This window comes from Tribolium castaneum, chromosome 8 (genome assembly GCF_031307605.1).
Source record: "Tribolium castaneum strain GA2 chromosome 8, icTriCast1.1, whole genome shotgun sequence".
In the NCBI taxonomy this organism is placed as follows: domain Eukaryota; kingdom Metazoa; phylum Arthropoda; class Insecta; order Coleoptera; family Tenebrionidae; genus Tribolium; species Tribolium castaneum.
Genome location: NC_087401.1, coordinates 12,894,506 through 12,919,716, shown reverse-complemented (window position 1 = coordinate 12,919,716; position 25,211 = coordinate 12,894,506). Strand labels below are relative to the sequence as shown.

Here is a 25,211-nt window from a genome sequence, read left to right as displayed (position 1 = left end):
ACCGTACAGGGTGAGTCTACAAAAGGAATGATTCACGATATCTCAACAAGTCAATTGATTAGTTAATCAATTAATTAATAATAAATCACAGAAAAAAATGTTTTTTCATCTTACGATAAGCGGTGCTGAAATATTGTCTTGTGAAAAAAGTCACTAGGCCCTAAAAATAGTTGAAGTATAAATTAAGAATTCAGACAAACGTAATTTTCAGGACTAGCAAAATTTTTTTGGGAATGTTTTGCTCAAAAATTATTTAATTTTTGTTCTATTAGTTAATATTTACTAAAAAAATGTACAAAAATTATGAAAAAAATAACTTTTACGAGACTAACCCTGTATAATAAAATTCATGTTTCCTTTCCTCGTTTTATATTCTTTTGTTAAGAGGTGTGCACTATTGTTTCTTTCTAATTGGTGATTATTTTTAAATATAACTAATAATATTTGATATATTTATAAATAGACACAAAATAATTAATTAATTATTCTTTTTAGAAAAACAATAAGAAATGGAGGTCCTTATTAGCTTGACACCATTTTTTCACTCGTTAATTTTGTGCCACAAAACCTCAAAAATCGTAAAAGAGATAAATCAAGCCCGCGAACTTTGTAACAAACTTCCTCTGATTCACTCAATGATAAGTGAAAACCTTGAAACTACATTATTGTCGCTTGAAAATTCCTCAAAATCACTACAATCATGCATTAAATCAGCGAGATCAAAAGACACAAACACAATAACTTGAAAAAAATTACAGCTAAACCAATTCATTATTATTACACAATTCTAAACACTTTGTGCAAGTTTGCACTTTTGCACAATCAAAATAAACAAATTCGGAATTGTTTGAGGACGTCCGAATCGTCCAGTTCTAAGTCAATGATATTTCATTGACGATCAAGGTATTCAGTTAATTCAGTGGTGGATGCGGTACAAAAGTCCGGTCCTGTTACTATGAGGGTAAGATATTTAAAAATTCAGTGAGATTGAAAAAGTGTGAATTAGTTGAATAATTAATTAAGTGGTCAAACAAGTCGTGTGATTGTGGAAAAAAAACGGGGAAGTAGAAATATTAGTAAATATTTGTTTTGGTTTGAATGCATTGCAATTATGTAATCTATCGCGTGGTTTTGGACCTTGATAGAGATATAATTTTATTCACAATAACTTTAAGGTAATTGGGTTAATATGGTAATTGAAGCAATATTTATATGCAAAATTTGATGGTTATAGGTCAGTTTTAAATCAAATAACTGTTCTAAGGTCGCTTTCATTTATATATAGAGAGTGATTTCGCTTAGTGGAAATGAGTGAAAATTGGCTAAATTCATCTTCGTTTAAATGTGTTTTGTGAATAATCCAATAATTTTGGGTAAATTACGAACGTTTTTTTTGTTTCCAACATTGATGTACTATTCAAAATTTTGACTTTTTATTGATATTTTGTGTTTTATTTTTATTTATATAAAAAAAATTGTCCACAACTTTCGTCAAAACAGACGGAAAAATCACTTTAGCAAGTCAAAAAAACATTATTTTGGGTTAAAAATTCATTTATTTTGCAGAATTTCGCCAAAAATGACCCAAATTTGATCGAAATAGATATTTTTTTGAATTGTGTTTAAAATAATTTCTCAGAAATTTTGTTAAAACAGACTAAAAAATCATTTACAGCAATATTATTTTGTGTTTTATTTTTTTTATATAAAAAATCGTCAACAACTTTCGTTAAAACAGACGACAAAATCACTTTACCAAGTCAAAAAACATTATTTTGGGTTAAAAATTCAATAATTTTTCAGAATTTCGTCAAAAAAGACCCAAATTTGATCGAAATCGATATTTTTTTGAATTGTGTTTAAAATGATTTCTCAGAAATCTTGTTAAAACAGACTAAAAAATCATTTACAGCAATATTATTTTGTGCTTTATTTTTTTTTATATAAAAAATCGTCAACAACTTTCGTCAAAACAGACGGAAAAATCACTTTACCAAGTCAAAAAAAAACATTATTTTGGGTTAAAAGTTCATTTATTTTGCAGAATTTAGTCAAAAATGACCCAAATTTGATCAAAATCGATATTTTTTGCATTGTGTTTAAAATGATTTCCCAGAAATTTTGTTAAAACAGACTAAAAAATCATTCACAGCAATATTATTTTGTGATTTATTTTTTTATATAGAAAATCGTCAACAAATTTCGTTAAAACTGACCGAAAAATCACTTTACCAAGTCAAAAAAACATTATTTTAGGTTAAAAATTCAATTATTTTTCAGAATTTGGTCAAAAATGACCCAAATTTGATCGAAATCGATATTTTTTTGAATTGTGTTTAAAATGATTTCTCAGAAATCATTTACAGCAATATTATTTTGTGCTTTATTTTTTTTATATAAAAAATCGTCAACAACTTTCGTCAAAACAGACGGAAAAATCACTTTACCAAGTCAAAAAAAAACATTATTTTGGGTTAAAAGTTCATTTATTTTGCAGAATTTCGTTAAAAATGACCCAAATTTGTTAAAACAGACTAAAAAATCATTTACAGTAATATTATTTTGAGCTGAAAATTTACTAATTTTGGATAATTTTGTCAAAATATGACCACAATGGATCAAAATCGACGTTATTTTAAAGTGACTTTATTTACTTTGTGAGATTTCCTGGAAAATTTCTTTAAAACAGGCCGAAAAATTACGTAATACATTACACATTCTGTTAATTTAAGCTAAAAAATTCGGGGAATTTTGCCAAAAAATGAACAAATTAGCTCGAAACCGACGTTTTTTTAACTTACGTTGAGCGATTTAACTTACAATAAAGAAACACAATAATTTTTCCTGGAAATTTCGTTAACACAGATAAAAAGATCACTTTACGAAGTGGGAAAACCCGTAATTTTGAACCAAAAATTCACTTATTTTGTATAATTTCCTCAAGAAATGACTTAAATTAGACAGAAATCAACAATGTTTTGATCTGTCTAGAAACAGACCAAAAAATTACTTAACTAATTCAAATATTCCGTTAATTTAAACCAAAAACAAAAAATGACTAATTTAGACCGAAATATTTTGACCTACTTAAAGTTCATAAGTGAAAAACACTTTTTTTCGAGAAATTTCATTAAAAAACTGGCCGAAAATATCACTTAATTACGTTGTAAATTCCGATATTTCAAGCTAAAAACTTATTTATATCAGAAATTACGTCAAAAAATGAAAAAATTCAGATAGAAATTGAAGTTCCTTTAGCGTGATTTAGTTTTTAATTTAAAAGCGAGACACTTTTTTCCGCAAAATTTTCTTGAAATCGGCCGAAAAATCACGTAACAAAATTCCGTTAGTTTAACCAAAATTTTGGATTTTTTTTGAAAAATCACTAAATATGAAGAACATCGACATTCTTTTGACATGCTTAGAGTGATTTAGCTCAGTTATGTACAAATTTTCTCACAAAATTTCGTTTCATCCGAAAAATTACTTCCGGTATTTTGAGCCAAAAATTTACTGTTTTGGTCATTCAGTTTACCTCACTTTAGAGCGAGATATACATTTCTTTCGGAAAATTTCATGTTTTTCCGAGAAATTTTCTTAAAATAGACCGAAAAATCATGTAATAACTTCATTGAAAATTCCAATTTTTGAAATATCCAAAAACTCAGTTATTTTGGAAAATTTTGTTAAAAAATGACAATCTGATATTCTCTTAGCATTTTTTAAGTGATTTAGCTCACTTATGAAGTGGGGGACACTTTTTTTGTGGTAAAATTCCGTTTCAGCCGAAAAATCATTTCCGTTATTTTCAGCCAAAAATTTACTTTTTTGGGCATTCAATTTACCTCACTTTATGAGCGAGAAATACATTTTTTTTGAAAATTTGCATTTCGGCCGAAAAAGTATATAATTACGTCAAAAAATCAATTATTTTGAAATCGAAAAATCCAAAAATCCATTTATTTTGAAGAATTTCCACAAAAAATGGCCCAAAATTAGGCACAATACTACACTTTTTTAAATCTGTTTAGAAATCAGCCACGAAATTACTTAACCAAAAACAAAAAATGACCAAATTAGATCGAAATTGATGTTCTTTTGGCACATTTAAGAGATCAATGTATAAGCAGAAAACACTTTTTCCTGGAAGATTTCCATAAATAAGGCCAAAAATCAGTTAATTACGTTCAAAAATTGCGCTGTTTCAAGCTAAAAACTCATTTATTTTAGAAATTACGTCAAAAAATGTTATATCCAAAAAGAAGTCAACTTCTTTTAGTGAGAAATACACGTTTTTCCGCAAAATTTTCTTAAAGTGGGCCGAAAAATCACGTAATACCTATACTAAAAATTTTGTTAAAAAAACCACTTGCGTTATTTTGTGCCAAAGATTTACTTTTTTGAACAATTTTGTCGAAAAATTAAACCAAAATCGACTTTTTTTGTAATTCATCACACTTTATGAGCGAGAAAATTTAATTTAAGTATTTAATTACGTCAAAAATTCCGTTATTTTGGCAGAAAATGACCAAAAATCTAAATCTTCCTAGGCAATTAAATAATAGTTTGGGGAAGAAAACCAAGTTAGCAGATAACCTTATTTTATGTTTTTGGAAAATCCAGCAGTCTATCAGTCAAAACAAATAACAATAATAACAGGTATTCATTTAAGCATGAAAGAATTGTGTTATTTTTTGTTCTATTAATTTCCAATTTCCGGTCGAAATTTTAAGTGTTGTTTTTAAGCGAAAAAACAAAAATGAAAGTAACAACAAAGTTAGTTTCAAATAAATGAATAAAAATATGCTTCCATAAAACACAACAACTTTCCCTATTTAACGTTTTTATATAAAAAAATTGTTTTACATTAATTTCCATTAAACCCTATAATTATTTGCACCCAACCTTGCCGTAACATTTTCCCGATTTTTTCCGACCCAAAAAACGTTTGCACCATTTCCGCATTCACTCTTAATTGACTCAATTAAAAACCGATCAAATGTTCAACCAAACGACAGTCTTAAAGAGTCAGGAAATCCACCAAAACACCCGAAATTCGCACCCGCCCTCTCCGAAGAAGGCCACCAGATCAAAGCTCTGCCTTAGCCGTGAAGAGAACCGGCGTGGAGGTCGGCCCCATCCGCGCTTATAAATAGAAGCATGCGACCTCTTGCCTGACTTCAGTCGACAATGGTGCAAAAGCGGAAAGTGGACGCCTTCTTCGAGGCACCCAACGAACTCGTGGAGTTCATCAAACGCGAGATCGGCGAAGATGACGACCGGATCAAACACGTGGAGGATTTACTCCAGCAGAGGGTGCACTTCGACAAACACATGCCCAAAAACTACGGTATTTTGCCCAAATTTTAAAATTTTTGTGAAGAAAAATCGATTGTAGACAAAGCCATGGCGCGCAATTTCATACGCGGGGCCAAATTCAACCTGGAGATCACCCGCAGGAAGCTGGAGGGATACTTTTTGGCCAAGAAGGCCTTCCCCATGTTCTACCACAACAGGAACCCCAACTGCAAGGACTTGCTGCGGGCCTTCGATACGGTGTAAGTGACATTTTCAATTTTTTTTTATTTTATATTTTTTTTTTATTTTATAATTTTTTTATTCTTCGACACTGTCAAAATTTACGGTTTTTCTCCTGTGTAAGGAAGTTTTGACAACTGTTTGACATTTCTCAGTTCGAAACGTCAGATTATTTTTAACAAATTTAAAGCAATTTTAAGCCTTGCTGAGTCTATTTCGAAGAATAAAATGTTGTATTCAACTCGTTTTTGTGTAAATCGGTTCATTTATTTCGCCTCGTGGATGATAAACCACTCGTTTTCACTCGTGGTTTAAAAATGCACTCGTGAAATAAAGCGTCCGATTTACACTCAAACTCATTAAATAAATAACTATTATTATTTTATCTTTAAGTGACATTTTCAAATTTTTTTAATATTTTTTTATTCTATAATTTTTTTATTCTTCGACACTGTCAAAATTTACGGTTTTTCTCCTGTGTAAGGAAGTTTTGACAACTGTTTGACATTTCTCAGTACGAAACGTCAGATTATTTTTAACAAATTTAAAGCAATTTTAAGCCTTGCTGAGTCTATTTCGAAGAATAAAATGTTGTATTCAACTCGTTTTTGTGTAAATAGGTTCATTTATTTCGCCTCGTGGATGATAAACCACTCGTTTTCACTCGTGGTTTAAAAATCCACTCGTGAAATAAAGCGTCCGATTTACACTCAAACTCATTAAATAAATAACTATTATTATTTTATCTTTAAGTGACATTTTCAAATGTTTTTATTTTTTTTTATTTTATAATTTTTTTATTCTTCGACACTGTCAAAATTTACGGTTTTTCTCCTGTGTAAGGAAGTTTTGACAACTGTTTGACATTTCTCAGTACGAAACGTCAGATTATTTTTAACAAATTTAAAGCAATTTTAAGCCTTGCTGAGTCTATTTCGAAGAATAAAATGTTGTATTCAACTCGTTTTTGTGTAAATAGGTTCATTTATTTCGCCTCGTGGATGATAAACCACTCGTTTTCACTCGTGGTTTAAAAATCCACTCGTGAAATAAAGCGTCCGATTTACACTCAAACTCATTAAATAAATAACTATTATTATTTTATCTTTAAGTGACATTTTCAAATGTTTTTATTTTTTTTTATTTTATAATTTTTTTATTCTTCGACACTGTCAAAATTTACGGTTTTTCTCCTGTGTAAGGAAGTTTTGACAACTGTTTGACATTTCTCAGTTCGAAACGTCAGATTATTTTTAACAAATTTAAAGCAATTTTAAGCCTTGCTGAGTCTATTTCGAAGAATAAAATGTTGTATTCAACTCGTTTTTGTGTAAATCGGTTCATTTATTTCGCCTCGTGGATGATAAACCACTCGTTTTCACTCGTGGTTTAAAAATGCACTCGTGAAATAAAGCGTCCGATTTACACTCAAACTCATTAAATAAATAACTATTATTATTTTATCTTTAAGTGACATTTTCAAATGTTTTTATTTTTTTTTATTTTATAATTTTTTTATTCTTCGACACTGTCAAAATTTACGGTTTTTCTCCTGTGTAAGGAAGTTTTGACAACTGTTTGACATTTCTCAGTACGAAACGTCAGATTATTTTTAACAAATTTAAAGCAATTTTAAGCCTTGCTGAGTCTATTTCGAAGAATAAAATGTTGTATTCAACTCGTTTTTGTGTAAATAGGTTCATTTATTTCGCCTCGTGGATGATAAACCACTCGTTTTCACTCGTGGTTTAAAAATCCACTCGTGAAATAAAGCGTCCGATTTACACTCAAACTCATTAAATAAATAACTATTATTATTTTATCTTTAAGTGACATTTTCAAATGTTTTTATTTTTTTTTATTTTATAATTTTTTTATTCTTCGACACTGTCAAAATTTACGGTTTTTCTCCTGTGTAAGGAAGTTTTGACAACTGTTTGACATTTCTCAGTACGAAACGTCAGATTATTTTTAACAAATTTAAAGCAATTTTAAGCCTTGCTGAGTCTATTTCGAAGAATAAAATGTTGTATTCAACTCGTTTTTGTGTAAATAGGTTCATTTATTTCGCCTCGTGGATGATAAACCACTCGTTTTCACTCGTGGTTTAAAAATCCACTCGTGAAATAAAGCGTCCGATTTACACTCAAACTCATTAAATAAATAACTATTATTATTTTATCTTTAAGTGACATTTTCAAATGTTTTTATTTTTTTTTATTTTATAATTTTTTTATTCTTCGACACTGTCAAAATTTACGGTTTTTCTCCTGTGTAAGGAAGTTTTGACAACTGTTTGACGTTTCTCAGTACGAAACGTCAGATTATTTTTAACAAATTTAACGCAATTTTAAGCCTTGCTGAGTCTATTTAGAAGAATAAAATGTTGTATTCAACTCGTTTTTGTGTAAATCGGTTCATTTATTTCGCCTCGTGGATGACAAACCACTCGTTTTCACTCGTGAAATAAAGCGTCCGATTTACACTCAAACTCATTAAATAAATAACTATTATTATTTTATCTTTAAGTGACATTTTCAAATTTTTTTAATATTTTTTTATTCTATAATTTTTTTATTCTTCGACACTGTCAAAATTTACGGTTTTTCTCCTGTGTAAGGAAGTTTTGACAACTGTTTGACATTTCTCAGTACGAAACGTCAGATTATTTTTAACAAATTTAACGCAATTTTAAGCCTTGCTGAGTCTATTTCGAAGAATAAAATGTTGTATTCAACTCGTTTTTGTGTAAATCGGTTCATTTATTTCGCCTCGTGGATGATAAACCACTCGTTTTCACTCGTGGTTTAAAAATCCACTCGTGAAATAAAGCGTCCGATTTACACTCAAACTCATTAAATAAATAACTATTATTATTTTATCTTTAAGTGACATTTTCAAATTTTTTTAATTTTTTTTATTTCATAATTTTTTTATTCTTCGACACTGTCAAAATTTACGGTTTTTCTCCTGTGTAAGGAAGTTTTGACAACTGTTTGACATTTCTCAGTACGAAACGTCAGATTATTTTTAACAAATTTAACGCAATTTTAAGCCTTGCTGAGTCTATTTCGAAGAATAAAATGTTGTATTCAACTCGTTTTTGTGTAAATCGGTTCATTTATTTCGACTCGTGGTTTAAAAATCCACTCGTGAAATAAAGCGTCCGATTTACACTCAACTCATTAAATAAATAACTATTATTTTATAATTTTTTTTATTTATTATTTATTTTTTTATTTATTTGATTATTTTATCGTTTAGGAACATCGCACGTATGCCGAAATTGACGCAAGATGGCGAACGCGTTTGTATTTTGTCACTGGCTGATTCAAACCCCGATAATTTTATAATGTTGGATGTTTTGAAGCTGTTCTGGATGCTGTGTAAGTACAAGTTTGATTTTTCCAATTAAAGACAAGTTCAAGTTTATTTTTCAAACGGGTTTCTTGTTGCAGTAAAATAGTGGCGAGTGTTTTATTAGCATCCGGTGGTTTGTCAATGACATTTCCGAATTTATTAGAAATTTAGTCCAAGGGTTTCGGCATTGAAATTGACATTGTTTTTGGCAATTAAATCAAAGTCAATTTCATTTTAGTGTTTGATTATTATTTGAATATTTTTCTTAGTAGCTTTTAATAAAATAAAAAATTAAGCCACCGTTGCATTTTCTGTTGTAAGTAACATGAGAGCGAAAATATACTCGATCGGAGCAGGCTGTGCCTGCGGAACTTTGGCCACATTTTGGCCGTTTATTTACGGTCGCACTTTTGGAGTTATGTGATGTGGTTAAGGTTACACTTCACTTTTAAGACTTGCTCCAATTGGGTATATTTTCGGTCTCATGTTATTGTATTATTTTAAAAATGATTGCGATTATTCAATTGAAATATTAATTGTTCATTTTAGTGATAATTGCACTTGATTGAGTACAAAGTTCAGGCGCAACAAAAGTATGAATTTAGAAAAACCCAATTGTTTAAACACGTGTGTGTCCGGCAGTTTCTTATTTCAATAACTTAAAAAGCTGTTCAAATACGTGTTTGTCAGCTTTTGAATTATTTTTATCGAACAAACAGTTTTTGTGTACGTTTTGTTTAAATGAAACATTGCATTATTAATTAGGTATTATTGAATAACGAGTGACGTTGGAAGTTGCTTTTAAAATAACTAAGATTTTTTACATATTACAAATGAGTTTGAATAATGGGTTCAAAATTGGATAAAAGGACCACAATTTATTGCCAGAGAGTTTAAAAAGAGAGATTAATGATGGGACGTGTTTCGAACCAATTGGTTCATCTTCAGCCCTTTTTAAAAACAATAAAACATGATAAAAAAAATATGATTGAAATTAAGTTGACATTTTGGGTTAATGTTTGACCTTGGATAAAATAAAACGGCAAATAATTTAAAACACAAGAATTTATTGTTAATGCAAATCTATGGTTAAAACATTTGCACTTCGTCGCCAGACAACCCGTATAATTTAATTTAAATTTATAATTTGTCTATTTTAATGATTTTTGAAGTCTTTATGAGATTTTAAAAGCAGATAAAAAATAAAACAAGAAAATTAAAAAAAAATATACTAAAATCTAATGGGAAAAACAAATATTTTAAGTGCGCAAAGGATTAATTCAAAATCTTTTTTTTTAATCGAATTGAAAATAAAAAATTCAAATGTTATGTCACAGGAAATAGATCAATTTCAGATTTAAATGAAACGAAATAAATAAATAACAAACATACAAAAATAAACAAAAACTATAAAAAATTAAATAAGAATACGAATGGGACAAAATTAGAATTGAAAATATCTAAAAAACAAAATAGATGAAACGTGAAAAAATAACGTCCAAGAATTAAAAAAACGTTTTTTTTGAACAAATATAAACCGAATCGTGTTTTTGAAAAAAAACTTTACATACAAGCATTATTTTGAAAATTTATTCTAATCACTTTTGAAGTCTTTATCAGATTTGAAAACCAGGTAAAAAAAATGAATCAAAAAAATTAAAAAAAAATACTAAAATGTAATAGGAAAAACCAATATTTGAGAAAAAATACCTCAATTTTAAGTGCGCAAAGTCTTAGCTTTAAAATCAAACAGGAAATAGGTCAATATCAGATTGAAATCAAATAAATGTAAACTATTAAAAAATAAGAATAGGTAACTGAAAAATACGAATGGAAAAAAATTAGAATAAAAAATATTTAACACCGATGTAAAAAAAAAACAAAACAGATGAAACGAGAACAATTGAAGAAGAAATAACATCCAAGAATAAAAAAACCCATTTAAAAAAAAAATGATAAACAAATATGAAATAATTAGGAAACGTAAAACCTAAAGGCTTTACACAAATAAAATAATAAATCACAATAAATAACAGTCTGTTTAGGAAAAATGTTGACCATAATTTAAAACTGAAATTAAAATTTGCAAAAAGACAATTATTAATTCTGCTCGAAGTTTTAAAATTTATTTTCAGTTTTTATGAACAGTGTTAGTATAATTACTTCAATTTAAATGATAATTCCCTAATATTTTAAATCCACAACCAAAAAAAAATCATGTATTTTGAAAAAAACTTTACATAATAACATTATTTTGGAAATTTCAGTGTCAGGTTGCACTTTTCCTGGAATGGCTGTTTAACAGTTACCTCTCTAAAAATTGACGGAATCACTTGAAAAATATTTTTACAAAATTGGTTTTTAATGTCGCACAGTAATACTTTAAAATTTTTAAAATAGAAGCGTAATTATTTTTTTTATTATTATCGACCGGTCTATAGAAGCGTCAATAATTTAATCCGCAGTTAAATGCGTGATTAACTGATCACGTGACCAAACTGAACCAGTCTGATTGGTCTAATAGCGTTGTTAACTTAACAGCGCAATTAACTTTAACTGAGATTTCGGTCCTAAGACTATTATTTTTTTTACTGGAGTAGAAATATTTTATTTTTGCTTCGGTCATAAAACTTGGTACATCCTTGGAATACCCTGTATATGATTTTTTTCAGAATTTTTCTACCCTCCAATATAATTAAAATTAATATCAATAAAATTATAAATACGAAAAACTTAATTAGTAATTTTTTTTAATTCTAAGGTTATTCTAAAAGACATCTGTGCTTAATTAAATTACGTTCATTTGAATTTTTAATTTTTATTTAATTAATTTTTTTAGCTAGCGATTTTTTTAGTTTTTATCACAAAATGACATTCAAGCATTGCCTGTTCTCGGATGACATAAGAACTAACAATTTTTTGCAGCCAGTTAATAGTAGCAAATTAATTCACTAATTAATTTTAATTAGAATTTGTATAAAAATTCTAGAAAAATTCAGAGACCTAGAGAAAAATATAAAATATTTAATAACAAACGTTAAATTTTGGGCGATTTTTTTAAATATAATAAAAATTATTCTTTTAATAGAGTAAAAAGTAGTATTTCAAATTTTTTGAAAATACAAAAAAGTATAAACAAAAAAATCAGGCGTTAAAAATTAAACGAACCCAACGGATTTGAACATTTTTGGGGCCTAAACTATTGAAAAAATAGAGTTATGATTTCCATTCTTTTTAGTAAAAAAAATTAATTCTCTACACCTTTCTTTTTTACATCATTCTTGTTTCTTCAACTGTATTCGCAGCGTTTTGGAAAATATAAGACGAAAAGGAAAGATTAATTTAATATTTTTCCTCCTATTTGATGTAAAAATTTTGATAATTTTTAGAAAAAATTTGGAACTCTAAGACTGTCTAACGTTCAAAAAAAATTAAGCAGATAAGTTATTTGACCTCTTGGTTTTTAACTGCCCGTGTTTCCACCAGAAATGTCAATTTAAATAATTCTCTAATTTAAAAAACTTGTATTTGCAAATTTAACATTAAAATAAAAAAAATCCCTCGTCTAACATTTTTGGGAATCAACGGTACAAAGCTCAATTTGATTTTATTAGAAATTCAACCCGAAACGCTCATAAAACGTGTACAAACACACCAATTATGAATTATTTACTCGTCGTAACCTTCTAAAATATGTACGTTCCAACCACTTAAGATTCATGTCATACTTGAAAAAAAAACATTAAACAAGATGTAAAGTCTTCCTGTATTAAATCTCGGACAGTAAATTACCGTCACTCGATAAATTTATTCACAGCACGCACAAAACGTTCATTTGCAATTTATTTAAACATTTGCCCCCGAAAACCTCCGCCACTGGCGCGTAAACCGTGCAATTCCACCACGGCAACGGCAAACCCGTGCCATTCCACCACCGTTCCCCCACTCACCTTGTACCTTCCGCAGACGACTTGACCCTCACGTGCGACCTTCCCATCACCAGCGAAATATTCATCTTCGACTGTGCGTCCGCCAAACCCGAACATTTGGTGAAATTCCTCAGCAGTTCGTTCAAAAATTCGGTCTCGATTCTTCAAGACGCGTACGCGGCCCGCGTTAGTCAACTACACGTCGTCAATTGTCCGACAATGGCCGAGAAAGTGATCGCCGCCGTTCGGCCCCTCATCCACGAAAAAGTCAAAAAAAGGGTGAGTTTAAAACAATCAAGTCGCTTAAATTCTGTGTCCAGTTTATTGTTCATAAAGGTGTGGAATCGCTGCTTAATCACTTGCAACCGAAAGTGCTACCGGCCGAATACGGGGGACATCTGGAAAGTATCAGGGATTATAGTAGGTCATGGCAGGAGATACTCGTGGCGAATGCGGATTGGTTTGAGGGACAAGAGGGCGTGACTATCACAGGAACGCCCCCACGCGGGATTAACAAGTTTGATAATGGCCTTGAGGGTAGTTTTAGACAGTTGAATATCGATTAGTTTAAGGCTCGACTGTGATTATTTCATTTCATTTTTATTTTCCACAAACAATACAAAATAACTCTTACAAAAAAAAACAACAACACTTGGCAACTAAAACCCTAACCTAGAATTAAGTCATCGGAAAAATAGATGTTCTTCCTTAATTAAGACAGTCTTGTTTTATTTTATTATTAGTCCAATACTTATGCACTGCCCCCCGAATTTTTTTTTTGTTGTTGGACAGTAAGTGGGCCAAAAATCCTGACTAGACGTAAAAACCTTTGAGTAAATATTATATAAAATACTTTAGTTCTCATGTAAAAAAGCGAATCGTCACAAAAACCCAAGTCTTTGGTAACAAAATTAAGACACAATCCGTTCCTATCACAGAATTAAGTCTCGAAATGTCTATAAATCGCAGTCACGTACCCCATCACTTGTTGCCAATCGGGACGTTCTAATTGGATCATGTCGTTGATATTCTAGAATAGCAACCAATCACAACGCGTCAATTACTCACGTGCTTGCGAACTCACCAATGAGGTGGGTATGCCCACGCTTTCAGCTGCACTAAAGGCAAGCGAGAAGTTTCTTCGTTTTTCTTGCGGGGTGAGATTGTCGTAAGGGATGCGATCGGGGAGATAGGTGTGAAGGAGGGCACAAAGGGCCAAACCGTCGTTCCATGAACTGCTGAAATTTGTTATGTCGATGTTTCGGTAACCGACGGTTTTGTTCTGGCACCACTTGAGGAGGGCGTTGCGTTTTGAGCCGCCGTTTTTCACCAGGCCGTTAAGGGGGTCCTTGCGCTCGCCTGGAATTAACAAAACACATTTTCAAGTGCGAGGATGTTTTCGGTTTTTGGTTAGGAGTTACGGTTTTTAAAATATTCAAGTTTGAAAAATTGGTTAAAATTTAGTTTTGAAAATACCATTTTTTTGGCAAAATAGAGAATTAAATCAACTCAAAAGTAAGTTTTTCTAACGCAAAATTTGCTGAGGATTCCGAAACTGTATTTATTTTTTATCTACAGCCAACAGTTTTTAAGATATCAGCCAATGTTTAAAAAATTGCTGAAAATCAAATTAGTCAAAAATCAAACATTTTTAGATATTTTTTTTGGCAAAACGGAGAATCAAATCAACAGAGAAATAAGTTTTTCTAACGTAAAACAGTCTGAGGATTCCAAAACTGTCATTGTTTTTTCTCTATAGCCAACAGTTTTTAAGATATTAGTCAAAGTTAGCTTCCCAAGGTAAGTTTAGTTTACTTATTTTTTTTTATTGAAGTTAGTTTGAATGATTGATTCTCCAACTTTTCATAATCAAAATTACGCAAGGATTCTGAATCTGGTTTAATTTTTTGTCCACGAATGATGTTTCTTAAGATATCAGTCAAAGTTTGAAAAATTTGTTAAAATTTAGTTTCTCAAAAAACCAAACACTTTTGAACATATAATTTTTTTGGCAAAATAAAGAATTAAATCAACTCAAAAGTAAGTTTTTCTAACGCGAAATAGTGTGAGGATTACAAAACTGTCTCTATTTTTTATCTTCAGCCAACAGTTTTTAAGGTATCAGTCAAAATTTACTTCCTCAAGATAAAGTTTTCTTGAACTTAATACTTTTAATTATTTTTTTTATTGGAGTCAGGCAGTTCAAAAAATTGATACTCCAGCTTTTTATAATCAACATTACTCAAGGATTATAAATCTGTTTTTATTTTTTGTCCACGAGCGATGTTTAGTAAGGTATCAATGTTTAAAAAATTGCTAAAAATCAAGTTAGTCAAAAAACAAACATTTTTAGATAACATTTTTTTGGCAAAACGGAGAATCAAATCAACAGAGAAATAAGTTTTTCTAACGTAAAACAGTCTGAGGATTCTAAAACTGTCATTGTTTTTTATCTATAGCCAACAGTTTTTAAGATATTAGTCAAAGTTAGCTTCCCAAGGTAAGTTTAGTTTACTTATTTTTTTTTATTGAAGTTAGTTTGAATGATTGATTCTCCAACTTTTCATAATCAAAATTACGCAAGGATTATGAATCAGGTTTAATTTTTTGTCCACGAATGACAGTTTTTAAGATATCAAAGTTTAAAAAATTTGTTAAAATTTAGTTTCTCAAAAAACTAAACACTTTTGAACATATAATTTTTTTGGCAAAATAAAGAATTAAATCAACTCAAAAGTAAGTTTTTCTAACGCAAAATAGTGTGAGGATTACAAAACTGTCTCTATTTTTTATCTTCAGCCAACAGTTTTTTAAGGTATCAGTCAAAGTTTACTTCCTCAAGATAAAATTTTCTTGAACTTAATATTTTTAATTATTTTTTATTGGAGTTAGGCAGCTCAAAAAAACTGATACTCCAGCTTTTTATAAGTAAAATTACTCTAGGATTATAAATCTGTATTTATTTTTTGTCCACGAGCGATGTTTAGTAAGATATCAATGTTTAAAAAAATTTTTAAAACCAAGTTAGTCAAAAATCAAACATTTTTAGATAATATTTTTTTTGGCAAAATGGAGAATCAAATCAACTGAAAAATAAGTTTTTCTAACGTAGGACAGTCTGAGGATTCCGAAACTGTCATTATTTTTTATCTACACCCAACAGTTTTAAAGATATCAGTCAAAATTTGAGAAATTTGTTAGAATTTAATTTCTCAAAAAACAAACACTTTTGAACATAAGATTTTTTTGGCAAAATAGAGAATTAAATCAACTCAAAAGTAAGTTTTTCTAACGCAAAATAGTCTGAGGATTACAAAACTGTCTCTATTTTTTATCTACAGCCAACAGTTTTTAAGGTATCAGTCAAAGTTTACTTTCTCAAGATAAAATTTTCTTGAACTTAATATTTTTAATTATTTTTTATTGGAGTTAAGACAATTCAGAAAAACTGATTCTCCAGCTTTTCGTAAGCAAAATTACTCAAGGATTATAAATCTGTTTTTATTTTTTGTCCACGAGCGATGTTTAGTAAGATATCAATGTTTAAAAAATTTCTTAAAACCAAGTTAGTCAAAAATCAAACATTTTTAGATATTTTTTTGGCAAAATGGAGAATCATATCAACAGAAAAATAAGTTTTTCTAACGTAGGACGGTCTGAGGATTCCGAAACTGTCATTATTTTTTATCTACACCCAACAGTTTTAAAGATATCAGTCAAAATTTGAAAAAATTTAGTTTCTCAAAAAACAAACACTTTTGAGCATACGATTTTTTTGGCAAAATAGAGAATTAAATCAACTCAAAAGTAGGTTTTTCTAACGCAAAATAGTGTGAGAATTACAAAACTGTCTCTATTTTTTATCTTCAGCCAACAGTTTTTAAGGTATCAGTCAAAGTTTACTTCCTCAAGATAAAATTTTCTTGAACTTAATATTTTTAATTATTTTTTATTGGAGTTAGGCAGCTCAAAAAAACTGATACTCCAGCTTTTTATAAGCAAAATTACTCAAGGATTATAAATCTGTTTTTATTTTTTGTCCACGAGCGATGTTTAGTAAGATATCAATGTTTAAAAAAATTCTTAAAACCAAGTTAGTCAAAAATCAAACATTTTTAGATATTTTTTTTTGGCAAAACGGAGAATCAAATCAACAGAAAAATAAGTTTTTCTAACGTAGGGCAGTCTGAGGATCCCGAAACTGTCATTATTTTTTATCTACACCCCACAGTTTTAAAGATATCAGTCAAAATTTGAAAAATTTGTTAAAATTTAGTTTCTCAAAAAACAAACACTTTTGAACATACGATTTTTTTAGCAAAATAGAGAATTAAATCAACTCAAAAGTAAGTTTTTCTAACGCAAAATAGTGTGAGGATTACAAAACTGTCTCTATTTTTTATCTACAGCCAACAGTTTTTAAGGTATCAGTCTAAGTTTACTTTCTTAAGATAAAATTTTCTTGAACTTAATATTTTTAATTATTTTTTATTGGAGTTAGACAATTCAAAAAACTGATACTCCAGCTTTTTATAAGCAAAATTACTCTAAGATTATAAGTCTGTTTTTATTTTTTGTCCACGAGCGATGTTTAGTAAGATATCAATGTTTAAAAAATTTCTGAAAATCAAGTTAGTCAAAAATCAAACATTTTTAGATAACATTTTTTTTTGGGAAAACGGAGAATCAAATCAACTCAAAAGTAAGTTTTTCTAACGTAAAATAGTCCGAGGATTCCAAAACTGTCTTTGTTTTTTATCTACAGCCACCAGTTTTTAAGATATCAATCAAAGTTTGGTTCCTCAAGAAAGTGTTTTCTTGAACTTAATACTTTTAATTATTTTTTTATTAAAGTTAGACAATTTAAAGAATTGATACTCCGGCTTTCATAAGCAAAATTACTCAAGGATTATAAAACTGTTTTTATTTTTTGCCTACGAACGATGGTTTTTAAGATATCAGTTAAAGTTTGAAAAATTGGTTAAACATTAGTCAAAAACCAAACACTTCTGAACATACTTTTTTTTGTTGAATGGAGATTAAATGTTTTTTTTACGTTAAAAATTCTAAGTATTCTGTCTTAATTTTTTTATCGACAACTAACAACCTTTGAGACATGAATCAAAGTTTGAAAATTTTAATAAAATTTAATATGTCTGTCAAAAAGAAAACACTTCTGAAAAAATAATTTTCTTTGACACAAAACATTTCTCGCATAAAAACAAATCAAATTACCTGAGAACTCCTCAAATCGCCTTATTATGACACTTATATATCAATTAGAAATAAATGAAAAGAGAAAAAATGAAACAATAAATTATCAAAAAGTCAAATAATCAAGAATTAGATGAGGCCTACTACGGCCAAAATACGCCTGGTTTTAGAATAATTACAATTATTATAATCCAGATAAAAGTGAATAAGAATATAAAGAAAAATGATCAAAAAAAGTAAAAAAAAGAAAACAACTAACAAATACAAAGAACTGGAAAAAAATTACCAAAAACACTGAAAATAAAATTAAAAACACTCCGCTATAAAGCGATATTTAGAGAGTAAACATCAAATGTCATACAAATGGTAATGAAAGTGTTAACTCATTCGTTTGTGCAATCAATTATGCAAAGACCAAACATTTACTCAACCAACTTACTTATATCCGAGTAGCTATTCCTCCTCGAATAATCCAACCCTTTCTGCAAAATCGTCTCCCTGAACCCTTCCTCATTCTTCCCCTTTTCCCCCTTCAAACTATCCGCAATCACAGCCTTGCTCCAATCCCGATTCAACTTATTCGGCTGTTGTTCCTTGAGCGGCGTCTTGGGCTCGGCCCATTCCGTCGGCGTCCGCAGCGTCTCAATCGGACTGGGAATCTTGACATCCGAAGCCATCGAACTGATCGACGACGCCGAACTACTTCGTGAGACAACGGACGATGTTTTCGTCGGCTTTCCCGCATTTTCAATGCTTTCAATCAGCGACTTCACCGACTGACGACTGTTCTGCCGACTCAGGACGACTTTAGGGCGTCGCGACGCCAAGTCGTCCATTTGGAAACTCGTTGGACGAATGGGCAGAGGCTCAGCGGCTGCAAAACAACACTTACGTCACACGGGACAAAAGCGCCAATTGTTATTCGGAAGTAAAATTAACGTTGGGGGCGCCACTGAGCTAGGTCGAAAACAGTAACCATAAATGGCGGGAAAATGTTTATTCGGATGTTTTGAGCGTTGTACGAATTTTGGGGCTTCACAATTATTACAATGCCTATGCGGAATGACTATTGTATGTTTGGTGCAAGAAACGAATGTTGACAAATTAGAGATGACGAGGAAAACACGAATAACGAATGACTGTTTGGTTCACTTTCTTTATTGGAAAATTATTACAAAGACATTGAAAAGCCTACCTTTTGGCATAATTTACGTTTAAATGTATCAGCAGTTGTTAATCTTTATTGCAGTTTTGTAGATTTACCGCAGCATTTCATGATTTTTTCAGTGGAAAATTCTAACCTAAAATTCATAACACTTCACGAATTTATTGGTTTCTTGAGCCAAACTTTGTGTTCGCTGTGATCCATTACTTATAATCTTTAATTAGACAACTGTTTGATAACACTTTGTAATCAAAATTTAAATATTTTTCACTTTTTATCCACTTTCAAGTTCCAACAATAAACACTTTATACCACGAAAAACTACAGAACCAAAGTCAACGCTAGTATTTACCACCACGTACTTTTAAAGTAATTCTTTCTATTGTAAGTAATTAACACTATACACGCAAAATTGTTGAATAATTCATTAAATGTCAATTAAATGTGGAATTACGAAAATTTCGTTACTGTTTTCGACATAGTTCAAAAGTCATCACCAGAGGGCGTCAAGTTAATTTTATTTCCGAATTGAAGCACAAAACATGGAAAAACGGGACAAACATTTGACGATCACAATAGTTACCTTGTGTGTGTACTTCAATAAAAATTGCTATGGTGTTTGTACAAAAAAAAAATAAACAAACTAGACTATTTATTGCGGGTTAAAGAAAATAACAAAATCGTGCGTCAATCAATTTTCGACCTACGCTCAAACATCTCGCGCAAATCGCTCACTTTGGCCGACTTTTCCTGGTTTTGTTCTTTAAAAGAGTCGCCTTTTTTCCGTTCGTACGTTATACTAAACCGTGTTTTCCTCACTTGACCGCTGAATTCGCGGTACAAGTCTTGGTCTTCGGTGCTTGTATCCAATGAAGTCACTCGAGGCAACGCTACTGGTTTCTTGCCAGAAATGGAAGCTTGAAGTTGTGTCGAAGTTCGATTGTTCGATGTGAACGAATAATTGGCGTAAACCGGTTCATATGAGGGTTTTTCGTTGAGTTTTGTCGGTGATAGGATTCGAGGTGGTGGCCGTTTCTTCGCATTTTCTTCAATTTCTTCAACGTATTGCTCTTTTAGTTTTTCGATCAGATCGAGATCTTCGTCCTTTAGGTCGGACAAAGGGCGCGAAATGCGACGTTTAGTCAGTTGGTGCAAGATTTCCAACTCTTCGGGGCTCAGTTCTTCGGGAAGAAATTTCGAAAAAACGCCGCTTTTTTCTTCATTTTTTGTTTGGTCGGGCGATGTTGCTCCAAACGAGTCGTTTTCTTGCAAATTATTGCTATTACGTTCTTCTTTATCTTCATTGTTGACTCTTTCTTCATCTTCACTTTTTTGGTGGTTCTTCACTTTATCAACATCTTCAAATATTTCTTGTTCCTCCTCATCTATTTCTTCAACAAGCTCAGCTCTTTCTTCATCTTCAATTTTTTGGTGGTTTCTCTCGTCAAGATCTTCATTTGGAACTTTTGGAACACAAGGCACAAAATCAATTTCTTCACACGATTGTTTCCTCACTTTATCTTCTTTCTCATCTTTATCTTCACAAAACTCAACTACCCCTTGATCACCTAACTCTTCAATCTTAACTATTTCTTCAGTTGGTCCGTTTTCTTCACCCGATTCTTCACTTGTTGTCTTTTCCGTTAATATGAAATTGTGAGTCTCGACAATCAAACACGAACTCGGTTCAATCTTCATCTCTTCTTCTTCGGTTATTTCTTCAATTACTACGCTAGACTCGGGTTCAAGCGTCATAACTACTGTAATTTCTTCTTTAGGAGTTCCTGTTTTTGGTTCCGTAATCATAACTTCGACCAAATCGCCATGTTGTATATCTTCATCTTCAAAATATATACCTTTGTAAACCTCTTTTGGTATTTCTTCATAGTTGGCTTTAATTCGCTCTATTTCTTCATCGTCAAACTCAATTTCTTCAAATTCGAAACTTCCCCGATTTTCTTTAGGGATTTTCTCGGGTTCTAGAAATTCAAGTAGTGATTTTGGAGGTTCTTCAACATTTAGATCGGCTACTTCTATCATTTTCTTCTTTCTGACCAATTCTTCATCGAGAAGAATTTCGTCAGAATCGGAATCGTTAACTGTGATCGCTGGAACCGCTTGAAATTTATTTTCTTCAGTTTCTTCCTTTTCTTCGTTATTTGTGTCAAACATTTTTTTCATTTCTTGAATCACATGAGTATATCGCTTTCGACTGCCACGTCGCACTTTTATATCTTCTTCATTTAGATCATCATTGAGAAGATCTTCTTCGTAGAAACGTCCCATTATCACATCTTCGTTTTGAACTTGATTTTCATATAAATCCAAGTCCAAATCTTCATCTAGCAACTTTCCCTCTTTATGTTCTATATTATGACGAGGCGCTTCACACGATGTGATCTTCACTTTATCAACATCTTCAAATTCTTCTTTTTCTTCATCAAGCTCGTGGATCTTTTCCACAGCTTGGTCATTTATTTCTTCATTTTTCAACTGATCTTTGATGAAAATTGTTTGAATTGCTTCGTTTTCTTCATTTGATTTTTCCCTTTCTTCACTTACAGGCTTAAAATTCTTCTCTACATCTTCCCTTTTAAATGTATTACTTTCCGAAACTTGACCACCTAACTCGTCAATTATCACGTGAACTTTGCTGGAAGTTCTTTCTTCGTTTGTTTCTTCATTTTCCACATTTGTGGACAATATAAAATTCTCCTGCGCATCTTCCGAAACCTGAGCATCTAACTGTTCATTGTTCATTTGAACTTTGTTGGAAATTTTTTCTTCAATTGGTTCGCTTTCTTCCTTTGATTCTTCATTTTTACAATAGGAATTTTCCTCATCCAAAAAAATATGTTCCCTTTTGAACGTGTTATTTCCCGCAACTTGATCATCTAGTTCTTTCATTTGAACTTTATTGGAAATTCTTTCTTCAATTGGTTCATTTTCTTCCTTTGATTTTTCACTTTTACAATAAGAATTTTCTTCATCCAAGAAAATATGTTCTCTTTTGAACGTGTTATTTCCCGCAACTTGATCATCTAGTTCTTCATTTTTCATTTGATCTTCATTGGGAATTCTTTCTTCAGTGAATGCTTTTCTTAAATCTTCATCCAGATAATTATCTTCTCTTTTAAACATATTTTTTTCGACGTGAAAAGTGCGAAAAGCCGAATTATCAGCGGCCGTTGACGGAACCGGATCCCGGAATTCTTCCGGTGGTAAAACCGGAAACTTTACACTTTCTTCCTTCCCGGAATACATATCCGGTACTTGAAACTTGAAATGAATATCGTTATGACTCTTACTTTTCGTCATTTTCAACGAACCGCCTGGTCTAGGTGGCGCCACCGGTGCACTATACCTCCCCTTATCTCTCCTCACAGCTTTACTCCTTCTAACCACGCGATTTTCCGGACCAACATTTTTTATAACCGGATCGTTAATAATCCGACGCAATTTCTCATTTTTCTTAACCGATTCTTCAGTCGGTCGACTAATCACCAATTTTTTACGCCCGGACTTCGAAAGCTTCCTCACCGGAATTTTCTTCGGTTCTTTATTTAGGACTTCGCGAAGACGCAAAGCAAATTTTTGCTCGTTACTCAACTCATCTTCGGGCGTATTTGTATCAATGTCACGACAAATTTTATCCAAAGTATCAAACGTGACTGTACTTTTTTTACGCGGCTTCTTTACCCTTGGTTTAGTTAAGTCGAGCAAATTCTCAATGCTTCCGTAACGGCGAAGCCTTGGCTCGACTTCCGGTAAGTCCGTTAGACTTTTACTACGCACATGCCCCTCGTAAATCGGCTCACACGCCTCGAAAATCTCACTCTGAACGTCGCGCTCGAAAATCCGATTTTGGACTTCCGACTCTTTTTGGACTTCCGGACCAAATTGGACTTCCGATTTGTATTGGGTTTTCGACTCGAATTGAACTTTCGACTCAAATTGGACTTCCGGTTCGAATTGGACTTCCCGTAACGTGGAATCCTGAACGAATTTTTGTAACTTTGGGTTCGCAACGACCGACCCCAAGCACGGCTTACTAATCGCCAACTTATCTTTCGGCTTATTCGCGATTGGCTTACGCCTCGGTAAATCCCGTTCGTAATGTCGTTTCAAATCTTTAACCGCTCGCTGTTCTTCGGTTAATTGCTCATCGGTTAAACCCTCAATTTGTTTGTAACGCCGATTAAGCGAAGCGATTTTATCCTCAAATTGATTGGACTTCCGTCTCGAACCTGACGTCAGTCGGAGATAACAACGCACCGAACCACAAACCACTCGACTTACCTTTGAGTTTCTCGATTTGGGCTTCGAGTTGTTTGATGCGGTCACGGCCTGCTTTGTTCTCCATGACAAGCTTCTCCAAGTCTTGTTGGGCTTCGGTTTTGAAATCGTTCGCGACACGAACCGACGTTAGGAGATCCTTCTGGAACTTCTCCCACTCCTCCTCCTGGAAGTCCAAAATCGAGACTCGACTTACCGGACTTTTACCACTCACCTGATCGGCTTTGATTCGCTTCAGTTCGGCCAATTCGCTCTCCAAGTCGGCGATTTTTCGCTCGCTTTCGTTTAGATTTCGCTGGGTTTCGGATAAAACGGCCGAGAGTTGGCGCTTGTCTTCGGCCTGACATTGGGCTTGGACTTGGAGTTCGTTGACGGCGTCCTGAAACTCTTGCAGTTGTTGAGTGAGAGCGATTTTCTCAGCTTGGAGTTTTTCCAGTTTGTATTCCAAGTCGCTTTGTGTGGTTTTGGCGTTGTTTCGTGTAACTTTGCACTCTTCTTGGAGGATTGAGACTTGTTCTTTGAGTTTCTCGGTTTCGTTTTTGCTCAAAGCGAGTTGTTCTTTCAAATGGGCGACTTCTGACTCCAGTGCGTCTTTTTCTTTGCGAGCGTTGTCCAGAAGCTCGTCCAGTTCGCTTTTATCGCTCAGGGCGCGATCTTGCTCGAGTTCGTTGATTTTGGTTCGGGCATTTTCGAGTAGGTCTTTAAGGCGGTTGATTTCAATCTGTCTACTGCTACTCTGATCTTTGGCTTGTGCCAACTCTTGGTCCAGTTGTTTGTGTTCGGCGTGTTTGGCATCCAGTGTGCTTTCCAAAGTCTTAACTCTTTCACTCAATTGTCCAATCTCTTTGTTTTGGATTAAATTGCCCGACCTTGCATCTTCCAATTCATTGCCCAGCTGTTCCTGCTTCACTAGCAAAGCTTCTCTTTCCTCTTGTGCTTTCTTCAACAAATCGACCAATTTCTGTTCACGTTCGGCTGCTGTTTCAAATTGGCCGTTTTCGTCGTTGTATAAGAGTTGTTTAAGTGACTCTACTTCGTTTCTAGAATCGTTTAAACGCTCAGTTTGGCGACAAAGTGACTCAAACATGAGATTTTTCTCATCGCTGAGTCGTAGGTTTTCTTGCTGAAGTTCGGTGAGTTGTTTTTGGAGGTCTGTCAGTTCTTGGAGTGTGGCTTGTAATTCTTCATTCGTACTGTGTGACATTTTTTGTTATTTTTTTGTGTGTACAGAATTGGGTAACAATTACCTGTAGTGGGTTTCTTGCATTTGGTGGATTTTGTCTTGGAGACAGGCTACGGAGACTTCGCTGACGTTACTGCTTGAGTGTTTGTCCCATTCGGGGGTTGGACATGCAGTAATGTCACCACCGTCGTCCAGTAACTAACAATTGGACAATTATGTCAAAAAAATATATTATTTTTTGTTAAAAGGTTGGTAAAAAATTTTAAATGTTAGTTTGGCAACTTTTGACTATCAAATTTAAACGACAATATGTCCTATAATTTTGGTCTAAACCGTATCTCGCTATCGTCTTTTGATTTCGACTTATAAACAAAAATTGACATTTTAGTGAAATATTAAAAAATCCATATCTTCTTTATTATAAAAGATACACATTTGAAACAAAGACATTACACAGGCACTTTTTTTCAGAGAATCTAATAAAGTTATCAGCGATTTTTTTCAACCATTCGTTTAACTGTAATAA

The 25,211-nt window shown here is 31.9% G+C and overlaps 2 protein-coding genes across 2 annotated transcripts in view; one reads left to right on the top strand and one right to left on the bottom strand.

The window, feature by feature from the left end:
* The first annotated feature begins 829 nt into the window (after positions 1-829).
* On the top strand, positions 830-13,545 carry LOC654879 (alpha-tocopherol transfer protein). The gene is made up of 6 exons (XM_064358235.1): positions 830-961; positions 5,019-5,350; positions 5,399-5,558; positions 8,803-8,924; positions 12,865-13,106; positions 13,148-13,545. Exons 2-6 carry the CDS (start codon positions 5,191-5,193, stop codon positions 13,391-13,393), a joined length of 930 nt encoding a protein of 309 aa, XP_064214305.1. The 5' UTR covers positions 830-961; positions 5,019-5,190; the 3' UTR covers positions 13,394-13,545.
* LOC654936 (uncharacterized) overlaps positions 13,407-25,211 on the bottom strand; it is a 24,864-nt gene continuing 13,059 nt past the window's right edge. The window contains exons 6-12 of the mRNA XM_064358191.1: positions 24,750-24,883; positions 23,717-24,695; positions 23,506-23,668; positions 19,900-23,453; positions 18,481-18,928; positions 13,912-14,186; positions 13,407-13,857 (exon numbers count right to left, since the gene is read on the bottom strand). Of these exons, the coding sequence (XP_064214261.1) occupies positions 13,768-13,857; positions 13,912-14,186; positions 18,481-18,928; positions 19,900-23,453; positions 23,506-23,668; positions 23,717-24,695; positions 24,750-24,883 (5,643 nt within the window). The 3' untranslated portion in view covers positions 13,407-13,767. The remainder of the gene's footprint in view (positions 13,858-13,911; positions 14,187-18,480; positions 18,929-19,899; positions 23,454-23,505; positions 23,669-23,716; positions 24,696-24,749; positions 24,884-25,211) is intronic.

Coding starts and splice junctions, on each gene's coding strand:
- LOC654879 (XM_064358235.1), top strand. CDS start 5,191: ATGGTGCAAAAGCGGAAAGTGGACGCCTTCTTCGAGGCACCCAACGAA. Junction 8,925..12,864: donor GAAGCTGTTCTGGATGCTGT/GTAAGTACAAGT, acceptor TACCTTCCGCAG/ACGACTTGACCCTCACGTGC. Junction 13,107..13,147: donor ACGAAAAAGTCAAAAAAAGG/GTGAGTTTAAAA, acceptor TTCTGTGTCCAG/TTTATTGTTCATAAAGGTGT.